Genomic DNA, 22,335 nt, shown 5'->3' on the forward strand with positions numbered 1-22,335 from the left:
CCTTTCCAATCAAAAGTAATCTGTCCCTTCTCACTATCATAGGAGAAAGATCAGTACAGCTTCCATTAATTCAAAAGGATTAGCATTAGATCTTTCTGGATCCATATGAATAAAATTATCCTTTAATGAAGAAATCACAGTAAAGCACAAGCTTCCTACTAATGACAAGGTTCTCTCATCCTGAAAACTCTGTATCTGAGGATCTAAAGGCAAAAAGGCAAGCCCCAACTCTCTATTAGTTGTGAAAAATCTAGGGAACACCTGGGCATTCTGCATCACTGGCATCGGTAGGGGAAGGTAGACATGATGGCCCACCGTAACTCTCCCATCATACTAGGAACCATCATCCCGAGTAGGAGAGTCTTCATCACCCACTTGGCCTCCATCCTTCTTATTCTGGAGTTGTGAAGGAGCTCTTCGAGTGAGTCTTTCAGGGATCCACAGGGGGTTTTCTTCCTCCTGTGGAAAAACACACACAGCTCCCCTGGATCTTATAAGAATAGGATCCGGGCCTTTCCAGAGATCAGTCAAGACATCTTTCCATTTTACCATTTCTTTTGGCCTATCAGGCTCTAAACTGTGGCGATCGGCCGCAGTGTGGCCTTGGGCATCAGAGTTCAAGAAATTAAGGGTAAAAAGTGCCATGGATACAGCAACTCTTGGTACCGAGGGTAGAACATCCTCAATACTCCCCTTTTGTTTAATCAGATATGATTTGAGTGTACGATGGGCACGTTCCACAATGCCCTGTCCTTGAGGGTTATAAGGTAGGCCAGTTAGATGGGTAACATCCATTTGCCGACAAAACTGTCGGAATTTTTGAGAGGTATATGCTGGTCCATTGTCTGTTTTTAAAATTCTGGGTTTTCCCCAAGCACTCCAGGCCTCAAGGCAATGTTGAATCACATATGAGGCCTTTTCCCCTGTTAGGGGTGTGGCGAACATTACGCCAGAACAGGTGTCAACAGAAACATGAACATATTGAAGCCTTCCAAAAGAGGGAATATGAGTAACATCCATCTGCCACATCTGCAATGGTCTAATGCCACGTGGGTTTATTCCCATGTGGGGAGTAGGTAAGAATTCGCAGCAATTCTGGCATTGAGTAACAATTTCCCTAGCCTCTTTCCTGGATAGAGCAAAACGACGGCGCAAGGTCTCAGCCGTCACATGAAAGCGCTTATGGAATTCTTTTGCTGCTTGTGCATGGGTAGACAAGGCAGCGGCCACCAGCTTTGTAGCCTTGTCCGCTAAGTCATTCCCTAAGGACATGGGACCTGGGAGTCCAGAATGTGCTCGGACATGGGTAATGAAAACAGGAAATCTCCTATTTAACAAGGCAGCTTGTATCTTTTGAAAGATGTTAGCAACTCTGCTGGAGGATCTTATTATTCCAGCTATCTCAAGGAGATTAACTGCATTAACCACATAAGAGGAATCTGATACAATATTGAGGGGTCCTGGAAAAGCCTCAAGAACCTCCAGTACTATCAGACATTCTACAACTTGAGGTGAAGTTTCATTATATTGTTTAGATATAACCCTATCCTTGACCACATAAGCTCCCATACCAGTTTTTGATCCATCAGTGTACACCACAGTCCCATCTGGGAGTGGGTCTTTAGCTGTCACTTGTGGAAACACTATAGCCTGGTTTAGGGCAAACTGTAAAATTGGATGCTTTGGAAAATGATTATCAATTTGTCCTGAAAAGGAAGTAACTAAAACTGCCCAATCACTAGATGTGGCTGCCAAGGTCTGAACTTGTGCAGCAGTATAAGGCACAATCAAGGAATCAGGATCCCTGCCAAAATGTGTAACAGCTGCTTTTATTCCGCGAAGCGCAGGCTGTGCAACAGCATCAGGGTACCAGTCAATAATCTTAGCAGGGGAAGCATTTGGATGAATCCAAAGTAATGGTCCATGTTGCCACAGGACTGCAGTTGGCAATTGAGCTGTCTTAAAAACACACAGATTAAAAGGTAGTGACTCCTCAATACGTTGTAATTGTGCTTCCTGTAAGGCCTCTTCCACCATCTGTAAGGCTCGGTGGGCGGCAGGGGTAAATTTTCTGGGTGAGGAGATATGAGGCTCACCCTCCAGGAGATCGAAGAGGGGTTTTAGATCAGCAGATGGAATTTTTAAAAAGGGCCTCAACCAATTTATATCTCCCAGAAGTTTCTGAAAATCATTTAATGTTTGTAAGTGGTCTTTGCGAATTTCTATTTTCTGAGGAACTATATTTTTGGGAGTAATCATTGAGCCCAAAAAGAGGCCTGTATCTGCAATTTGAACCTTTTCTGAGGCAATCTCTAATCCCCACTGTTTTAATTCAGCCACCAGCATGGGGAAAGCCTTTGTAAAACATCTAACTCTTTGTGACAAATAAGAATATCGTCCATATAATGGATAACGATTAAAGATGTAAATTGCTTCCTAATTGGCTCCAAAGCCTCCTGCACATACAGCTGACATATTGTTGGGCTATTGGCCATGCCTTGCGGCAGTACCTTCCACTGAAATCTCTTGTCTGGTTCCATATGATTAAGAGAAGGGATAGTGAAGGCAAACCTTGGTCTATCCCGTGGGTAAAGTGGAATAGAGAAGAAACAATCCTTAATATCTATAATAATAAGCTTCCAATCTTGAGGAAGTGCAGAAAGCAAAGGAAGGCCTCTTTGAACAGGGCCAAAAAGATGCATCTGATTGTTAATGGCCCGCAGGTCATGGAGTAATCTCCACTTCCCAGATTTCTTCTTAATAACAAAAATTGGTGTATTCCATGGGGAGGTAGAAGGCTCTAGATGCCCCAGCCGTTCCTGTTCTTGCACTAATCTTGTGACAGCCTCTAATTTTTCAGAGGATAGAGGCCATTGAGAGACCCATAACGGCTCCTCTGTTTTCCATGGTATGGGTCGTGAAGCCTCAACGGCCCCTAAATAAAACCCAGTCCTTTTCTACCCCGATTTCCGTGTTGCGTAATGGGTGTTATTCTGCCTTGTTCTTGCCTACCCAAGCCTCTACCGTTTGTATACCCCATCTTTGCCATAATGGCTGATGCCTGGGGGAGTATTCATTAGTTAGGGTCATGCCCATGGCTTGTAACACATCCCGTCCCCATAAATTTACAGGGAGTGGCAACACATAGGGGGTAAAACATCCCTGTTTGCCCTCAGCATTCCGCCAGGTTAAGGCTGAGGCACTGATGGCAGGAGAGGACTGGTATCCAAGACCTTGTAGAGAATGAGATGAAACAACAGTGGGCCAAGACTTCGGCCACCAATGGAGTGAAATAATGCTTTTGTCTGCTCCCGTATCCATTATCCCTTCAAATTCTTTTCCATTAATTAACAATTTTATTGTAGGTCTCTCATTTAGGGGTATAGCCAGATAGGCTGAATCACTTCCAGAAGATCCCATAGCCCTTTTTTGTAAAGTGTAGGTTTCTCCATCCCCGAGGGAGGGCAGCAACACCAGTTGTGCAATTCTATCTCCCTGCTTTATAGAAAATACACCCCGAGGGCTAGAACAGAGAACTTGAATCTCCTCTTTATGATACGGGTCAACAATTCCAGGATATATAATGAGTCCCTGTAAAGTTAAGGAGCCACGGCCCAGAATAAGCCCAATGGTGGCAGGGGGCAAAGGTCCAGGGCAATGGACTGGGACCGGTTGAACATTCATTTGGGGCATGAGTAAGAAGTCGGAGGCGGCACGCAAGTCCATTCCGGGGGTTCCTCGGAAGCCTCTACTTCCTCTTGATTGCTTTTCTGAAATTGGTTCCCATATTTCTGAGGGCCCTGGGACCATGGGCCCCGTGACCCGTTTTTTGATTGGGGTACCTTGGGTTCTTCAATAGGGGGCAGAAGCCTCCCTTTTACATCCCGGACTGACCTGCATTCGCTAGCCCTATGATAACCTTTACCACAACGATGGCAAAGCTTCAGTTCTCTTGTTCTTTCAGGGGCTTGACAATCTTTCTTAAGGTGCCCCATTCTCCCACAATTAAAACAAGCTTTTCGACTAGATAAATCTCTATACCTGTGCGTTTGTAAAATGGCGGCAGCTAGTCCTGCATTGGTTAGGGGTCCCCCAGCTCCCTGCACACTCTGAGCCAATCTTGTAAACCTTTGCTTTTGCGAGGGCGATAGCCGCTCGACATTCCTGGGTTGCTTGTTCATAGACAAGTTGCTCAATCAGGGGCATAGCTTGTTCTGAATCACCAAAGATGCGACTGGCGGCCTCTGTCATTCTGGCCACAAAGTCTGAAAATGGCTCTTGGGGTCCTTGGACAATCTTTGTAAGGTGTCCACTGGACTCTCCCCTTTTTGTGAGGGCCTTCCATGCTTTAATAGCGGCGGCCGACACCTGACCATAGACACCCCAGATGTAGTTGGTTTGATTAAGGGCATGTTGACCCTGACCTGTCAGCATTTCAAATGTCCACTGCCTCTGATTCTCATCTTCAGCCGTGGCATTAACTCTAGCTTGTGCCTGGGCTGCATCATACCAGAGAGCCTTCCATTCCATGTATTGTCCCATGTTGGGAAGCACTGCTTTCACTGTCGTCTGCCAGTCAGTGGGAGTCATGGCAAAATTAGCAAGCCTTTCCACCTGTAATGTGGTAAAGTTAGCATTGACCCCATAATTACGAACGGATTCGGCCAATTCTTTGATTTGATTGTAATCTACGGGAGTATGTACTCTTCCGCCTTCCACATTCTCGAATACTGGAAAAGCTACTTGTATTTTTCTCCGTTCCTCTAAAGGTAAAAAGGAGTCAGTACCAGTATTCAGCCGAAGCTCATACTGCGGAGGCGCTGAGGGGCGTGAGCCCGCCGGATTTATAGGCGGTGGCCTCACATTCATTTTTGTTTTCAGTGGCCGGTGTCTATCAGGGTGATATCTTTCTTCCTCATACCGTGCCACCTCCTCCTCTAGACCACCTTCTTCGCTAGAATACAGAGTGTCAGAATCAGAATTATCTAGCTCCAAGGCTTCTAGCTCTACTGTAGGGTATAGACTAGATTCTGGCCTTTTCTTTTTCTTAGATTTGTTAGGGGGTGAATGATCACTCCCTTCTTTCTCTCCCCCTTTCTTAACTTCTTGGGGAGGGCCTTTTTTCTTAGACATGTCTTTCCTTTTGCGAGCTCCCATTCTCTCACTCCGTTCAGTTTCTGACATGCTATCCTGAACTTCCTCTAAGGTTCCCTGACTTTCTATTATAGCAGGGTGACAGGCCTCATCCTCCAAGCAGTTTTTAACTAGCTTCCAAATGGCTTTGGTACCTAAGTGGAGATCTCCTTCTGCATGCTTCCTGTCTAGTTCTTTACCTAGCTTGTTCCATGAGGCCACAGTGAGGGACCCGGAACAAGCATACCATGGTGCCACTCTATCTACCTCCTTCACAAAATTTTGAAGTGTTCGTGGTGCAATTTTGAGATCTCTTTGTTTTAGCACAGTCTGTAGGGCAGTAACCACTGACTGTGACAACCCCATCGCGCTAGCGGCTTATCTAAAAACGGCGCTCAACTCCGTTACCAGACTGACAGCACCAGACTGACAGCACCAGACTGACAGCACCAGACTGACAGCACCAGACTGACAGCACCGTTCTGTCAGCACCAGCCACGATGAAGGAGAAGGACAAACAGGACTAGCACCAAAGCCTCCACTGACCCGTCCCACGGTGATGACAAACTAAGGCCAAAGTCGAGAAAGGGGGTATTCAGGATAAAGCATACCTCTCTGAACTTACGTCCCTGCAGTTCTGAATCCGCCCCGTCTTCCGAGGGGTCTCCCGCGGCGCCGGCGATGTTGAAGAGTTCCCGGGTTTCGGCACCAGATGTCCCGCGCTACCGTCTCGCCAGCAAGAACGACGCAGAACACTCGGATCCTTCTGCAGTAAAGCTTTAATGCATCTTGAGAGATAGATGATCAGCTTCTTAGAGGGAGACCCCAAGCTAAGAAACCCAGCCCCTTATATAAGCCTAGGAGCTCCGAGTGAGACGTGTAGAGCCGGGATTGGTGGTTTGCACATCACCCCAGATGACGCCACGGGAGAGGCACAGCTTAAACGGTTAACTCCAACTGACAGCAGATGTCAGCGCCATCTTCTAACGGCAATAGCGATAGCGAGGGCGGCTCCTCACAGAATCAGGTATGCTGGCTGCAGTTTTCACCTTAGACAGGACAGCATGGGCCCAGTCTCTCAGTTGAGGGACATCAGCACAAAGGGCCGGGCTCTAGGCATTAACCCAGGTGCTTCCCTGGGGGAAGGGCAAAGCCATCATGGGGCACATGATCTGTATGCATTTGCCATAGCTACCTGGGTACACGGTCTGAATGCATTTGCCATAGCCCATGTCTGTAGTTCCCTCTGTAGGGAGAGGGCACCCCTCACCTTTGTAGGGAAGGAAATTAAAAACAAAGAAGAAATGCTGACCCTATTAGAGGCCCCAAGCTGCCAAAAGAGGTCAATGCTGCCCATTGCCAAGGGCATCAAAATCGGGAAGCCAGGAGGCCAAGGAAACAGGGCAGCAAACTTAGTCACCTAGAAAGTGGCCCTAGAACCAGTTGGGCCTCTCCAGATCTTGATCACCCTGCCTGAACCTAATTGTTCCAATGCTGAAATTATACACAGGAAGAGACCAGATGTCAGAAAAGGAAGATGTCAAGCAGGACACAAATAAGTGGTGATTCTTACAGAATGGGAGGCCTCAACTCCCTGCTGTTTTCAGAAGACAAGTGGTCATTAAACTCTAACAGGCCACCCACCAGGAGCCATGAAAAACTGCTGAGTTACTCAGACCATATATTATATCCCTCAACTAGACAATCTTGTCAAAGACATGGTGTCTTGATGGACCATTTGTGTGCAAGTGAACCTCAAAGAAGGAAAAAAAAGGCCCTGGAAGGAATCCATTCCCAGAGAACACTAGGAAGTGGAATTTACCCATGGTTCTTAGGTATAAGTATTTCTTAGTTGTCATAGATACCTTCTCGGGATGGGTGGAAGCCTATCCCATCTGAATGGAAACATCGTCAGTGGTCACCAAGAAACTCCTCCAAGAGTTAATTTCTAGATTTTGATTGCCCTTCTCCCTGGGGTCCAGCAATGGCCTGGTCTTCATGACCAGTTTTCCCAAATCTGGCAAAGGTCCTAAATGTTGATTTGAAACTAAGCCCAGGGCAGGTACAAAGGATGACTAGAACCTTAAAAGAGACTTTAACTAAATGTGTCCTGGAGACCAGCTAAAATTGGGCCAATCTCCTGCCCTATACCCTTCTAAGGCCCCCCATCATCCTATTTGAAATCTTTTGGGTGATCACCCCTCCCTCCTTAATCTGTTTATAAGGCGGACATTATCATCACCTCTTCAAGTTCTTACATGTCCTGCAACATACCCAGAGGACTATTCATCAGACCGTTCAAAAGGTTGAACCTTTGCCGGAATCTGAGCCTGCCCACAAGTTCCAGCCTGGAGACCTTGTGTGAGTAGAGGATCCCAACCCAGAGCCTGGAGCCAGTGTAGAAAGACCTATGTCCTGTGGTCCTCATCACCCCCACAGTGGTGAAGGCCGCTGGTCACCCCATGGATACACCAGACCCAGCTAAAGGAGGCTACAGAAGATAACCACAGACGGGTCACTACATTCTCTGACCCCCTAATGATATGACTGACATGGAACCTATAATCATGGTTGTCCTATTTTTCTTCTTTGTTTTCCTGTGGGAAAGGCTCCACCTCCCCATAAGCCGGGACTGACCAGGACTGGGGAGCTCATAGCCAATCTATCCACCGAGACCCAACCCACCTTCCAGGTAGATTTCTGTAAACTATTCAACCAGAGGCTCCCGGGGGCTATGGTTCCACTGGTAAAGAGAAGGAGAGCCGATCTCTCCAGTACCATGCCTGCCTGGCTGATGCCCCACCCCCAGCTGCCAGAAGCCAGGAGAATAAATACTATTGTACTCAGTGAGGTTGCAAAACGGAGTCCTGTTCGGGCACGCTGATCCTTTCATAGATCAGTGAGAAAACCATCATCACCTATCTGTGGCCACAGGCAATGCAATCCTATATCCATATAGGTTAGGGCCTGGCAGGAAGCCCAATAATGGGAAACTAGTAGAACCTGCGGAGTCAGGTTATACCTGAATGGTTCAAACCAAGGTAGAACTTTTCTATTCAAAAGAAACCTCCTCCTAGGGTCATCTGGCCCATTGGGCTGAACGGGCCTATTGTCCTGAACTAGCCCATGTTGGCATTACTGAGATATGACCTCCTCCAAGGTGGTAAGTGTAAGCCCTAAACCTCCACTTTGCCCAGGAACTCCCTCAGTATCCTTAAGGATAAGTCAAGAGGCAGCTGAAGCCAGCTTCTTGGAGTTTGGTATCTGTTTCTTCACCATTCTCAGCCAGACACAGAGACTGCTAGCTATGCCTAGATCCAAATCCCCATATCATTTTGGGATTAGAACTAATCAAACAATACTTCCAACCCTAACAGCTGTAAAAGAGACCAGTTTAAGCTCTCCCTGGGGGACCTCCAAATGAAAGATGACTGCTTAATGTCACCAAGATACCCCCTAGATAGCTCCCTTGTGCAGATTACTACAGCCAGGTACAGCAGCTTAACTCCGGAATGGTGGTTGAGTGTATTTCCAGGATCCAGAAAATACCTGGTTTGCTTGCTGTAATGGCTTAACCAAGTGTGCATCTTCTGACTGTTTGCAATGGAGGAGAGCCCACTATTATGTGTCTTTGTATGTGTCATACCACAGGTGTTTGTCAGCAATGGAGAAGTGGGCAGGGCCACCTAGATCTAGACCCTGGGTCTTTAACACTATTTTTTCAGTCTGGAGTATAGTTGCTCTGATAAAAGCAGCTTCCTCCTGGACATGGGGCCCCGCCCCCGAAAGCCCCAGTTTGATTTCTATCACTTGGAACTAAAAATGCCCTGACTGTCATTGGATATCTGAGAAGAGATGTCTAGATTTAACAATGGGCCATGTTACAGTAGAAAATGGGCATTTTCTTTCCCTCCTCTTCCCTCCCATATCACATGCCAGTCTTCCACAAAACACCAACCTGTACTTCATCATGCTTGTGTTTGTCAAATGAGGAGTGCTTGTGACTCAGTTTACCTTTCTTTTTTACCAGGTCGAGCCCCCAAGACTCAGGAATAACTCTTGGCTTCTAAGAATTTGGAACAAAAATTGAGTCAGATTTGGGAACTGATCTTTGACCACATAGGGAGGCAGGTGAAGGGGGTTGATTCTCACTGTTTCATACTCTCTGTGTTTCTGCTTCTTAGCCAAGTGCCATATGATGACAGGCATATGGCATGTTTAGTAAGTCATGGCAGGCACGCGCGCGCGACACACACACACACACACACACACACACACACACACCATAAAATATGTGATCTTAGCCCTGAGGGGGGTCTCCTGGTCTGGTTGGGGGCATGATCTCAGTAAGGTCTTCAGTCAATTGCATTCTAGAGAGGGAAAATTGTGGCTCAGAGGAGAGAGGACCTTGGGTTGGGGAAGAGTCAAGGGAGGATTTGAGGAAGGATAATGTAGGCTGGTTTTGTAAAGACCGGAGGGTTTTAGTAAGGGAAAGAGTGGAGAAGGAGCATGGTGTCCCCTCAGGACTGTGTATAGACTATGGTAGCAATGGCTAGGGGTTTGGCTGGTGTGTGGGAGAGAGTCTTTCAGGGTAGCTGAGATCCCACTAATGCACCAAAGAAAAAAAGCAGCTAAGACCCCCCCTCCTTTTCCACCCACATTGGGCCAAGATGAGAGGCTCTTGGCTAAGGCACACAGCGATGGAGCTTGTGTGTATTGTGGGTGTGAGTGACTGTGTTAGTCTGCCGGTACCTTGGGGTTTGTCTGCTTGTTTTGGAACTTCTAGTTGTAAGTGACACTGACCAGGCTCAGAATCTTTTCTTTTTTTGTTTGTTATTGTTTTGCAGCAGGAGACATGCTAAAGGCTGATTCTAGGATTCTTCAGCCTTGACTCCCACCCATGCCTCCATGCACCCCAACTCTGTTGTTTCCTGTAGAGAGCTAGGCAGCGAGTGAGACAGGAAAGGCATGATGTCACTTGCCAGCTTCCCAGCTGGGTTCCTGCTTGAAGACCAAAGGACCGGTGGTAACCTCTCTCCTGGGGGGTCTTTGTCTCCTTTCATCTCCGGGCCTACTCTGCCAGATTCTCCTAGAGACTGTTCTTGGGAAAGAAACCACCCCAGTTGTTTGTAAAAGACCTCTAGAGAGGCCTCTGTCCCTGAGTAGCCTCCTTGTCCACCATGGCCTGAATGTTCTTGGCAGCCCGGATGCCAGACTTGATGGCAGTGTCTATCCAGCCATGGGGCAGGCTGGTATGCTCTCCAGCAAAGTGGATGCGGTCCTCTGGCTGGAAGAGCTTCTTTGAATAGTCCACAAATTGGTAGGGTGTGAATTCAGCAAAGGCGCCAATGGTGAGGGGGTCTAGGGACCAATGCTTGACCACTGATTTTGGGCACATGCGTTTTAGCTCTTCCTTGGGTATGTGGTGCACTGCAGCCAGGTCATCCAGGATAATATTCACCACCTGGTTGGGCTTCATGGCCGCAAAGAAGAAGGAATCATCGCCCACAGTGTAAGAGGCCAGCAGGACGCCCTTGCCACCTGGCAGTCTGTGGCTGGGATAGTAAATGTAGCGTGAGGGCCGGTCTGTGATGGAGTGGCCTCCCCGGATGCCATCCTGTTCCCAGAAGCGTTTGTTGCACACCAAAACCACCTTGGTGGCACTGGTATAATGCACAGAGCGCAGGGCGTGTGTTTTGTCTGAGGACAGGGGTGGCTGGAAGGTTATGAGCCGTGTGGCCTTGGCTGAGGCTGAGCTGATGACATAGTCAGCAGTGAGTTTGCGCAGTGGGGAGGTGGGGCCAGCGGTGTGGTACAAAACCTCAACCTTAGTCCCGTTTCTCACCACTGCTTCTACTCTGGACCTCAAATGGATGGTGCTAGGCTTCAGGCTGGCACTGATGCCATTGGGGAGTTGGTCAAAGCCACCGATGATCTCTGAAAATCTGCCGGGGTGGAGAGAGGAAGATGAGGCGGGAGATGCTACCAGACCTGTGTGTCCCAGTACTGGCCATTCCTCTGGTCTGAACAGGGAAGAACCTATCTCCCTGCACTCTTGTGTGAGACACTTAATAAGCATTACCTTCATGAATACACAGCCCCGTGTCAGGCAGGTATTGACTTGAGTGCCCCTTGTATAGTAAATACCCAATAAACCAGTGCTGGGGACCGGGTTCTTCCTGGCCCCACATCAGCCTTACTCATCATTTCTGGAGAAGATGCTAGCAATCCTCAGGGACTCCAGGAGGGACTTGTAGTATCCAGCGTTCTCGTTCATCACATCCCCGATCATCTCAATAGCTCCTTTGCTCAGCATTCCTTCCTTTGTCAGATAAGACTGTGGGAAGGAGGCACCATAGATGCAAGGATGGGCCACAGTGTCTAGTATACAGGAAAGCTTTAGCGGGGCCTCAGCCCAGCAAGGTTAGATCTGGGCTTGAGGGAGGCAAACGCTTTGGCAGTATGCAGAGGGCACTCTGTAGGCAGGACAATGACTCAGGGCCTTGGCCTAGCACGGAGTCCATCACTCCACCTCCATCCTGGGGCCTTTGGTTTCACTTACCTTGGTAGAGTAAGAGTCATAAATGGACATCAGTTGGCTGCAGTTGAATGCCTTCAAATGTTGTTTGATCTGCAGGAGGGGAGGAGCGATATTAACACACTGGGCCTCCAGGTGCCCAGGACACCTACACTGTCATAGACAAGGTCACCGGGCGAAAGGTGCCTCACATGCCTTTAGATTAGAGATTCTTTGGATGTCCCTTGGAGAGGCTGGAAAAATGCAGCAAAGGGCAGCTCCCAGAGCACCTTTAAAGACACTCTTTTGTTGACAGGGTCTCATGTAGCCTAGATTGGCTTCAAACTCACTGTGTAGCTGAGGCTGCTCTTCAATTCTGGATCCTCCTACCTCCACTTCCCAAGTACTGGGATTAAAAGCTCATAATACCACACATGACTTGTAACAAAAGATCCGTTCAAGACAAAAATTAAAGGTGAATATTCAGATGGTAGAACATTTGCTGTATAAGACTGAGGACTTGAGCTCTAACCCCAGCATCCATCTAAAAGTAGGGTATGTTGGAGCTGGAGAGGTGGCTCAGGGGTTAAGAGCACTGGCTGTTCTTCCAGAGGACCCGAGTTCAGTTCCCACATAGCACCCACACAGCAAGCAGTTCACAACTGTAACTCCAGTTCCAGGGGATCTGACACCTTTGCACAGACATACATGCAGGCAAAACACCAATGCACATCAAGTGTTTTTTTAAAAAAATCAGAGTATGATATTACATGACTTCAGTGGCAACATTGGGAAGGTAGAAACAGTAGGATTCCTGGGGTTTGTTGACCAGCCAGTCTAGTAGAATTAGTAAGCTTGGTTCAGTAAAAACCCTGCCAAAAATAAAATAAAAATAAAATAAAAAGTCGGAAGCAATTGAAGAAGATAGCTGATGTTGGCTTCTACACAGATATGCACATGCACCCACATTCACCTAAACACATATGCACACACGCACACATGTGCGTGCACACACACATGCACACACACGGACACGTTAAGGTAAAGATCTTCACGGTCATCTAGGATGACCAACTCACTTCCAAGGACTGCCTAATCTAGTTAATCCTTTCTTTACACTGCTGCTGACCAAATCATGTTCTCTAGATTGCAGGAAGACAGAAGAGAAGGGTTGAGGGTGGTGACATCATTAACAGGTGTTATAAGGCAGGTGGACCAATCATAACAATGTTGGGTGGGGTCAAGTGATCTGAATTCATGTACTGATTTGCTGTGTGACCTTAGGTACCACCCCTTTCCTACTTGATCCCAGCTGGGAAAGGCAGCAGGCACCTTAGTGATGGCTTGGTGGAAGAGGTCTTGGGCAGTTTTGCTCTTCTCTGTGGGGCTCACAGGGTAGCCCAAGATCCCTGGGTTAGCCTTGACTTCCCAGGCACGATAACGCCGCCCATTGAGTAGGTACCAGGTGTTGTTATCATACTGGATGAATTTATTCAGCTTCAGACCAAGCTTCTTGACATAGGTGTGGGTTAGCCTGGAGAGGAAGCAGGAAGAATAATATCCTTGTTCCTTCTCGTTCCATATTAGAAACTATTTCTGGTGAAACCAGAGTAACCTTGTGCCTAGGAAGCTCAAACTAACCACTTGTTCAGTTGTAGTCTCATTGAATGTTGTGGGCATTAGCTCCCCGCCTCCTATGGCTACAGAGGACTAGAAGTTCATTGAATTCAGGCCCTTTACAAAGTCCCAGCTAATAGGACACAAAAGTGTAGACAGATGTCCTTTGTTTCAGCAGCATTTGAGATCCCTTCATGCATTTCTAGTTACTTTGAGGCTGCATTTAATGACTCCACTTTGGGCCGGTGCAGTTGTTTATGTTTTTGGTAGTTTGGAGGGTGAGTGAGAGTTCAATTTATATTAAAGGCAAAAGAGAAAAAAGAAAAAAGAAACTTCTGTGGAGATAGGATCTAGAGCAAAGTTAGTGCTCAACAAATGGTAGACATTATTAATAATGATGTGCTATAATTTCTCAGCTTGTTTTGACGTAACTGGCAAACATGAAACTGCCCATATTTGCATTCCACAGTTTGATGAGTTGGCAACAACGACTGCAATTGTCAGTTTGGGATCTGTCACTTCCTGTGACATCAGCCTTCTCTCTGAAGTGGGAGTTGAGTATCAGCCCTGACTTACTGGGTTGGATCACATGACACAGTGAGTCTGAAAGATCTTAGAAACGATGGCACCGGGGTCCCTCCTGCCTTTTCCTCATCCCCACTATGTTCCTTTTGCTCTTTCTCTTGTACAGGACTCACTTGTGGCTTGCTGGGATTCGCATCGGTCCTAATTCAAAGTACCAGCCTTCCTTTTTGTTTCTGACTGTGAGTACCCGGCCTCCAATGTAGTCCCTGGCCTCCAAGATGGTTACCTGGAGTTCAGAGAATCTGCTGTCATTCTTAGGGACTGTCATTCTCCCCATCCCACTTCTCACCCCCCAGTAGCCATAGGCTCTGGCTTGGGGGCCATGAACATGTAGGGTGACTTCACTGGGGCTGTTTGCTCCAGAGGGTCCTGAGTTATTCGAGGCCCTTGCCTGGTAGCATGTGTCTCCATTCTTGTCTCCATAAGAACACAGATGGCGGTTAGCAATGATTAAGGGCCACAGGCTACAGAGACTGGTGGGAGCCTGCAGTTATGCACTGCTCCCTGTCAGGACACTCACTCCTTTTCCACGCAAACTGGGGACTGATGCTCGAGGCCTTTCAAGACCTTCTTACCTTGTGACCAGCATCCTGCAGGGTCTTAGCTGCCACTAGGCCTGCTATGCCAGCTCCCACTACCACCACTCTCTTGGGCAGTGGGGAGGTATGGAGCCCATTCTGGGCTGTGAGAAGGAAGCTGTTATAATCCGGGTCCTGGAAACACTTGACAAGGTCCTCATAGAAGGCAAGGCAGCTGGAGATGGATAGCAGGATCCCCAAAATAAAGATGCCTGGTGGCAAAGAAAGCAAGGGAGTGGCTTTCTGGAGCCGCTGGGACCTGTTTATCCAGGATGAGCTTGACTGTGGGAGCTGGCGCTGGGCAAGCAGGTGAGGGCAGTGTCTGACAAGCGTGTGGCTGTAGATACGAATATTTGGCATTATGTCTATATGAGGGCAATTGTGTTGTGCAGGCTATTGTGAACTGTAGTGCTGTTTGTGTGATTAACACAGCTTGCACCCTGGAAGCTCATGGATGGGGGCGGGGGATTCGTAGCTGAGTATACATGTGTCTGCTCCTCATGTGGAGTGTGCATGTGTGCTCACCTGTGAGTGTATAAAGGACTGTGGTTGTGTATAACTGTCAGTTTGTGGGTGGGACTGTGGTTGTAGTTTGCTCTTGCTTCGGATGACTGCGTAGTTCGTGACTGCATGTGAGGGATGCATCGTGGCTGTCTCAGTGTGCATGTGAGGGATGTATCCGTGGCGCAGTGTGGCTGTCTCAGTGTGTATGGATCTATGGGACAGACTTAGAACTGGATCTTACAGTGAGTGAGGGTGAGATGTATGAGAAGGTGGGTGCTTGTGGGGTTCTGTGGATGCTTCTGGGAAGTGAAGCTGTGTGGGGAAAAGAGTTGTCGAATGTGTGAGAGGGAGACAGGGGTGTGTGTACTTGTGGAAAGGTGAGTGTGCAAGTGAGGAAGGCTCAGTTCTCTGAGTGGAGTGAGAAGTGGCCTGTGGGAAACAGGCAGCCCCTGTGTTTTCTCCAGCCTCATCTATGGTTTCTCCAAGCTTCCCAGGTATTTAATGTGATGTCAGCATTGGAACTCATCACTCAGATAGTTAACAGCTACCATACAACAAGCCTTGGGTGACTTGATTCTCTTTTTCATAGTTAGCTAGTCTTGTCTGACATGAAGGGCTGTATGGTCTCCTCAGTGTCACCTCTCACAAGTGGACCAGGCAAGGACCAGAACTCTGAGCTTTGTCCAGAAGCTGAGTTTTTGGCTGGTGAGAACCCCCTTACTTTGATCTTTGTAATGTCAAGGCAACTGAAGCTCCTCTAAGAAGAGGACTTTTAGGGACCACCAGCTGAGGAGGTGCACCAGAACCTTCCTAATGCCAAAACAGCCTGCTGCTGGAACAGCTCACTAGAAAAGAGAAGAGACATCACGAGGCCCAAGGGAGAGAACCTCTAAGACTCCACCCCTCTCCTCACCCCACAGATCTACCTTAACCTTCTTATCCAGTCCCCAGCCCTTACGGTTTCCCCTAAGCTTTCAACATTTGTTTCTTGGTCCTTTTGTACTCTCCCCAGAATGTATCCAACCCCCTCCTCCAGATCCCTCTCCATTGACCTCACTTGCAACACCCTGACCTATCCCCAGGTCCTGGTGAAGCTAAGTCCCTGTCCCAGTTTTTATTCTCTTCACTCTTATATGACCCTCGGCCGAGACGTCCTCAGACCCATGCCTAACCTGTTTACGTATGTCCTTACCCATCCAGCACCTATGCCTAAATCAGTGTCTAGCACTCCCTTGCTCAGCCTTTTCCAGACCTGGAGGAGGACCCCACTTACCACTCCTCTTGGCCATGGCCCTGCAGCTCGTGCTGAACTCTGAGCAGCTCGTCCTCTCTTTATGAAGGAGCAGCACCACTCTGGCAATATTTGGCCCTTATCCCACCAATCCGCCTCTGGCCTGATTGACTCAGCCAAGCATAAGGCCTGACCTGCCAGGTGAGATGACAATGATAACTGACTCTACCCTCCCTCATCTTCATCTCACCTCCCCCCTAGAGAGTCTTCTGTCCTAGGAAAAGCCCCTGCTCCCAGCCTAGCCCTCCTTTTGCTAAGGAGCAGAAAGGGGCAATGGGAACAGGTAGGCCATTCTAAACTTGCTGTGATCACCCTGGGAAGGAGTGAGGTTAGACATCCAGACTTCGAACTTGCAGGGCAAGCCAGAGCTCCTGACTGCCCCACTACAGAATGCCTGCTTTTCCACTGCTATTTCCCTATGGTCCTTTGTTCTGATGTCTGTTTGGGTTAGGATCTGGCCATGAGCTCCTGTGCAAGGATCATGTTTTTCTTGATTCCTCCCTCTAAGGGTCCCTGGTAAACAGGCAGGTAGGCAGACGTCTCTGGCCTGACCCATTTGCAGAGGAGAGTATTTTCTGTCCCTTCCCTTGGGACCTCCAGGGCTTCCTTAGACACAGTGTGTTTCTCTGGCTATGGATTTCCTTCCCATAAGGAATGAAGCCAGGTAGCTGTTCTGCCAAGATTACCTTTTGTCCACAGACTGGCTGGCAAGGGAAATGAACAGAAAGTCTGAACCCAACCAGCAGCATGGGGCTTGGGAGAGGGCAGGAGTGGGGGTAGGTAGGGTACACAGTGTCCAGGGCCCAAGCCTGGGATCCTGGCATCAGGACTGGTATGGGGGAAGGGCAGTAGCAATAGAATTGACAGAACTGGGTTTGAGTCCTGATTTGTCCGGACAGAGTTGTGTATTTTGAGATATGGAACCGATACCTTTCTGACAGCCCGATAATACCTTTTCCTAGGAATTTAATTAGAAGGTATTGTTTTTGTTTTGTTTTTTTCAAGACATAATTTTTCTGTGTAGCCTTGTTTTTGTTTTTGTTTTGTTTTGTTTTTTCAAGACAGATTTTTTCTGTGTAGCCTTGGCTGTCCTGGAATTTGCTCTATAGACCAGACTAGCCTCAAACTCAGAGACCCACCTGTCTCTGCCTCCCGAGTGTTGGGATTAAAAGGTGTGTGCCACCACTGCCCAACATTTTTTAAAGAAGTGTTTTGTTGTATTGATTAGGATGACTTTGAACTCCAAGTCCTTCTGCCTCAGCTTTCTGATTGCTTGGATTACATCACCACATGCTTCCTACCGTCTCCAGGCTTACCTGAGGTGATAATGTGTAGTGTAGCTGTTTTCTTTAGGTTTGACATGAGCATTGCCATCTTGAAGCAGAACAGGTATGGTGACTCAGGAAGAAAGGCCTTGGCCACAGGCAAGACAATAGGATAAACAGACAGTGCTAATTCTAGGATAGCCTAAATACCCTATTACAGCCATATTATACTATTATTATCCTATTGTAACTATTATATAGTTATTAGCTGAGCCCACGATAATGAGGCTGTTAACACTCCCTGTGGAAAGAGGTGGGAGGTTCTCCAGTCACCACATCTGAGATTCCAGTCACCATTCCCTCCTGATCCAGCTGCCCAGGATCTTGAGAGTGACAGGATATATAAGAGGCAGAAGGTTGAGTTGGGGTGGGACTTTGGTGGTAGAACGTGAGTTACCCATTTTCCTGTAAGTAAACCAATAGTACATTATTTCATCAGTGCATGAAGAATCTAGCATAGTACCTTGGGAGTGTAAAATGGTATCTCTCTATGGTTTTGATTTCTGTTTCCCCAAAGGCTATTGATGAGGAATATTGTATTAGGGTTTCTACTGCTGTAAAGAGACACCATGACCACAGCAGCTCTTTTTTAAAAACTCATCATCATCATTTATTTTTATTATTTTAAAAATTATTTATTTTACAAACAGACGATAGCATCCCTTCCCACTCCCTCCCCCCACCTCCTCCAGTCCAGCCCTCTTCCATATACAGCTAGCCATTTCACCATTTCTGTGGGTTTTCCTCTGGTGTCCCTGACCCTGCTGGCTCCTACAATCACTCCTCCCTGTCCTCAGTAGGACTCCCTGAGCTCTGCCCAATGTTTGGCTGGACCATGGCAGCTCTTATAAAGAAAAACATTTAATTGGGGTGGCTTACAATTTCAGAGGGTTACTCCATTATCTTCAGGGCTAGGCATGGTGTGTGCAGGCAGGCATGGTGCTGGAGAAGGAGCTGAGATTTCTATATCTTGTTCCACAGGCAGCAGGAGCAACTATGTATCACACTTAGCATAGCTTGAGCAAAGGAGACCTCAAAGTCCACCCCCAAAGTGACACACTTCCTCCAACACCTCCAACAAGGCCACACCTGTTCCAACAAAATCAGACCTCCTAATAGTGTCACTCCCTATGGGGGCCATTTTCTTTCAAACCACCACAAATTTCTTTTACATGCTTTTGTTCAGTCACATATGCCCTTCAGAGAAATATTTATTCAAATCGTTTATTCATCTTACCAACGAGTTATCTATCGCTAAATTATTGAGTTTTAAGGTTTTATTTTTAACATTTATTTTATAATATGTGTATACCGATTTTGCCTGCATATATGTCTATGCACCACACGTGTGCAGTGCCATTGGAGGCCAGAAGAGGGTCTGATCCCTCAGAACCACAGTTACAGGTGTTTGTGAGTACCCGTGTAGATGCTGGGAACTGAACCTGTGTCCTCTGGGAGAGCAGCAAGTGCTCCTAATGACTGAACCATTTCTGCTGCTCTGAGCTTTAAGGCTGTGAAAGGTATATTATAGACACAAGTAGTTAATCAGATATTTAATGCGCAAATATTTTTATGTGCATTCGTATTATCTCTTTCTTTTCTCTTTTCTGATATTTTATTTTTGTAGTGACTCTCTTAATATTTCATACAATGTATTTTGATCATATTCACCCTCACCCTCTCCCCTTTTAGCTCTTCCTAGATCCATCCCAGTCTCTCTAGCTCCCTAACTTTACATCCTCTTTTAAACACTTTTATTTAATAACCCATTGACTCCACGGCATGCTGTTAGTATAGTTGGAGCTATCAGACTATTCACTGAAGCATGATCAAACTGCCAGGCCCAGGCTGACTTTGTAGATGAGGTTGGAACTGAACTCCTGATTTTCCTGTCTCCATTTCCCAGGTGCTGGAATTACAGGCTTGTGACACCACACCTGGTTGAATTTTCTTGGCGGCATTCTTTGTTTTTATGATAAAGTTCAATTAATTTTTTTCTCTTCATACTTTTGTAGTAGATTTAAGAAATGGTTACCTGATCCAAGAACATGAAAATTTACTCCTATGTTTTGTCTTAAAAGTGTCATTTAGGTCTTTGGTTCATTTTGAAGTAATTTTATGTATTATATATGGCAGGGCCCAATTTTATTCTTTGGCACATGGGTGTCCATTTGTCTCAGCACTAATTTTGAAAACTGTTCTTTACTCTTTGAACAATCTCTGTGATCTCGATGAAAATTAATTGACAATAAATTTTTTATTTTTATTTTTTTTATTTTTAAGTTTAAATTTAGATTAGAAACAAGGTTGCTTCACAAGTCAGTTCCAGGTCCCTCTCCCTTTCCCTCCCCTCCTCCCGCGCCCCTCCCCCAAGCTCCCCATTATCCCCTCATTTCCCCAGGGAGCATAACGCCCTCCATGGGGGTGTCCATAGTCTGTCATTTCATCCAGGGCAGGGCCTAGACCCTCCCCCAAGAGTTCAGGGTGAGAGTGCATCTCACATTGTTGGATGGGAGTCCAAAGTCCGTGTGTATACTTGGGATGGGTACTGATCTACTGCCCAAGGCTCAATTAATTACCTAGGCCTCCTCACTGACAACCACATTCAGGGGGTCTTGATCAGTCCCATGCTGGATTCCCAGGCTGATGCCTGGGATTCAAAGGTTAACCTTTGTCAGGTCAGCTGTTTCTGGGGGTTAAACCAGCCCAGTCTTAATCCCTTTGGTCATCAGTCCTCCCTCTCTGTTACTGGCTTTCTTGAGTTCAGCTCAGTGCTTAGCCATGGGAGTGTGCCTCTTCTTCCATCAGCCACTGTATGAAGTTTCTGTTTCCCAGACTCTCTGGCCATGGGATTGTAGGCTGGCACTCCCCAGATCTATGACTAAAATCCATATATGAGAGAGTACATGCCATGTTTCTCTTTTTGTGACTGGGTTACCTCACTCAGGATGGTTTCTTCTAGTGAATTGACAATAAATTTTAAGCCTATCTGGACTGTCAGTTATAATCTCTCATATTACATTTCAGGCCTTGTCCAGACCACACTGCTGTAGCTTAGCAGTAAGTTTTGAAATTGGGAAACAAGAGGCCTCCAGCTTTATTCTTATCTCTCAAGGTTGACTGACCATTCTGAGTTCCTTGACTACTTTGAAGAAAAGAAGCAGCTAAGATTATGATAGAAGTGCAATGATTGAGTCTGCTGATTAACCAGTTTAAGACATATTATCATCTTAACAATTTGAAGTCAGGGCTGGAGAGATGATTAGCCATTAAGAATATTTACTGGGCGGGAGGTGATGGTGCATGCCTTTAATTCCAGCACGTGGGAGGCATGTGAATCTCTGTGAGTTCGAGGCCAGCCTGATTTACAGAGCAGGTTCTGGGACAGCCAAGGCTACATAGAGAAACTCTGTCTCGAAAAACCAAAAAAAAAAAAAAAAAAAGAGTATGTACTGCTCTTGCCAAGTTCAGTTTGAAACAATCATGTTGGGTGGCTTACAACTGCTTGTAGTTCTAGCTCCAGGAGATCTGAAGCCCTTTTCTGGACTCTATGAGCACCAGGAGTCACAAATGCACATGCTATCTCCCATATACACATAATTAAAAATCAAATAAGCCTTTAGAAAATAATTTAGAGTCTGACACATGAACTTTAGAACTCCCAAAGTGACTACATACACATCAATAAACTCAGTGTTATCTGATTTTTCAGGTCACAGAGCTGGCATGTGCAGCAGGTACACACCACCAAATGTCAATTTGCCTTCAGGATGAACACAAGTAGTCTCTGAAAGCAAGAACAGGTTGCATGAGGAAGTGACCCAAGTGGCCTGCTGCTTTCCCCTCCACAGCCTGAACTTAAGCCTCCCTGATGAGCTCTTTGTGATTGACTAAATAGGAACAAGTGCATGCTGGCTATATATGGTTCTATGTGATGTGCCTATCCTACTTGAAAGTTGATTGCTGGAACACCATGTGTCTTTCTGGAACATGCCTGAGGACAAATGGTGAAGAGAAACCCTCCAGGTGACAGGACACCGAGCAGGGTTATTTATTTTTCCTTTGGTTTTGAAGAATAAATGACTTACAGGTAAAAGTCTATATTTACTAATGCACACTGGTCATGAGTTGGCTAGATGTGTAGCTAGATAGGCAGGGACTTGGAAAGAACTCGATTTGATAATTTGTGACCATGAGTATGGGAAGAGATCAGAACTAGAAAAAGTAAAAAAAATGTGTCTCATATGAATGCACACAAAAGGTCTAAAAAGAAAAAGAGTTGGTTAATTAGTTGAACAGGATGATATTCTCTGTGTATATCAGTTAGCCGCTTTCCCTTGACGCCACCCAATGGTATCATACACAAAGCAGCTAAGACATCAGGGATACAGGTAGTTCTTGGGCTCAGCAATATAAACTGTGACCTAATTTTATTCTCTTTACCTTCACTCTTTACAGAGAGAGTTAGTTATTAAGCAATTTACCACAGTATTACCACATGATAAATCCTAGACTGTCACTGAGTATGACTCAGTTTACCTACACCATATTTCATACCTATGTTTTAAATATTAAATGAGTTATTACAATTAGACACTTAAAAGAATATCAGGCATACAGGAAGAGACACACTATGAGATATTGCTGTTATCAGCATTATTATGGTATAATTTTGGTTGATATTTCTGTCATTATTGTCACTGAGATTGTGATTCTACCAGCTTAGAATTCTATGTTTCTCGTTGTCTCATACAAGTTTCATAGCCTTGGGAATGTAAAAATCCA

General features: G+C 46.4%; 1 protein-coding gene and 1 long non-coding RNA gene across 6 annotated transcripts; one reads left to right on the forward strand and one right to left on the reverse strand.

Annotated features, from left to right (window-relative positions):
- Positions 1-6,116: 6,116 nt before the first annotated feature.
- LOC121143964 lies at positions 6,117-21,638 on the forward strand. Of its 5 annotated transcripts, none has more exons than XR_005881284.1 (9): positions 6,117-6,160; positions 7,359-7,494; positions 9,164-9,264; positions 9,981-10,159; positions 13,737-13,864; positions 13,959-14,031; positions 15,524-15,639; positions 16,234-16,366; positions 21,263-21,638. It is a non-coding gene; the product is annotated as an uncharacterized LOC121143964 (long non-coding RNA). The 5 variants fall into 5 exon arrangements; XR_005881286.1 differs by having other exon boundaries at positions 16,275-16,366; XR_005881287.1 differs by lacking the exons at positions 6,117-6,160; positions 7,359-7,494 and adding an exon at positions 8,211-8,296.
- LOC101840413 (L-amino-acid oxidase) lies at positions 10,153-16,344 on the reverse strand. Its single transcript, XM_021235151.2, has 7 exons — positions 16,208-16,344; positions 14,428-14,642; positions 13,966-14,078; positions 12,983-13,184; positions 11,696-11,764; positions 11,334-11,470; positions 10,153-11,078 (listed from the first exon to the last, which is right to left on the reverse strand). Exons 1-7 carry the CDS (start codon positions 16,221-16,223, stop codon positions 10,274-10,276), a joined length of 1,557 nt encoding a protein of 518 aa, XP_021090810.2. The 5' UTR covers positions 16,224-16,344; the 3' UTR covers positions 10,153-10,273.
- Positions 21,639-22,335: the final 697 nt, after the last annotated feature.

Source organism: Mesocricetus auratus, unplaced genomic scaffold (assembly GCF_017639785.1).
Source record: "Mesocricetus auratus isolate SY011 unplaced genomic scaffold, BCM_Maur_2.0 Super-Scaffold_100014, whole genome shotgun sequence".
NCBI lineage: Eukaryota > Metazoa > Chordata > Mammalia > Rodentia > Cricetidae > Mesocricetus > Mesocricetus auratus.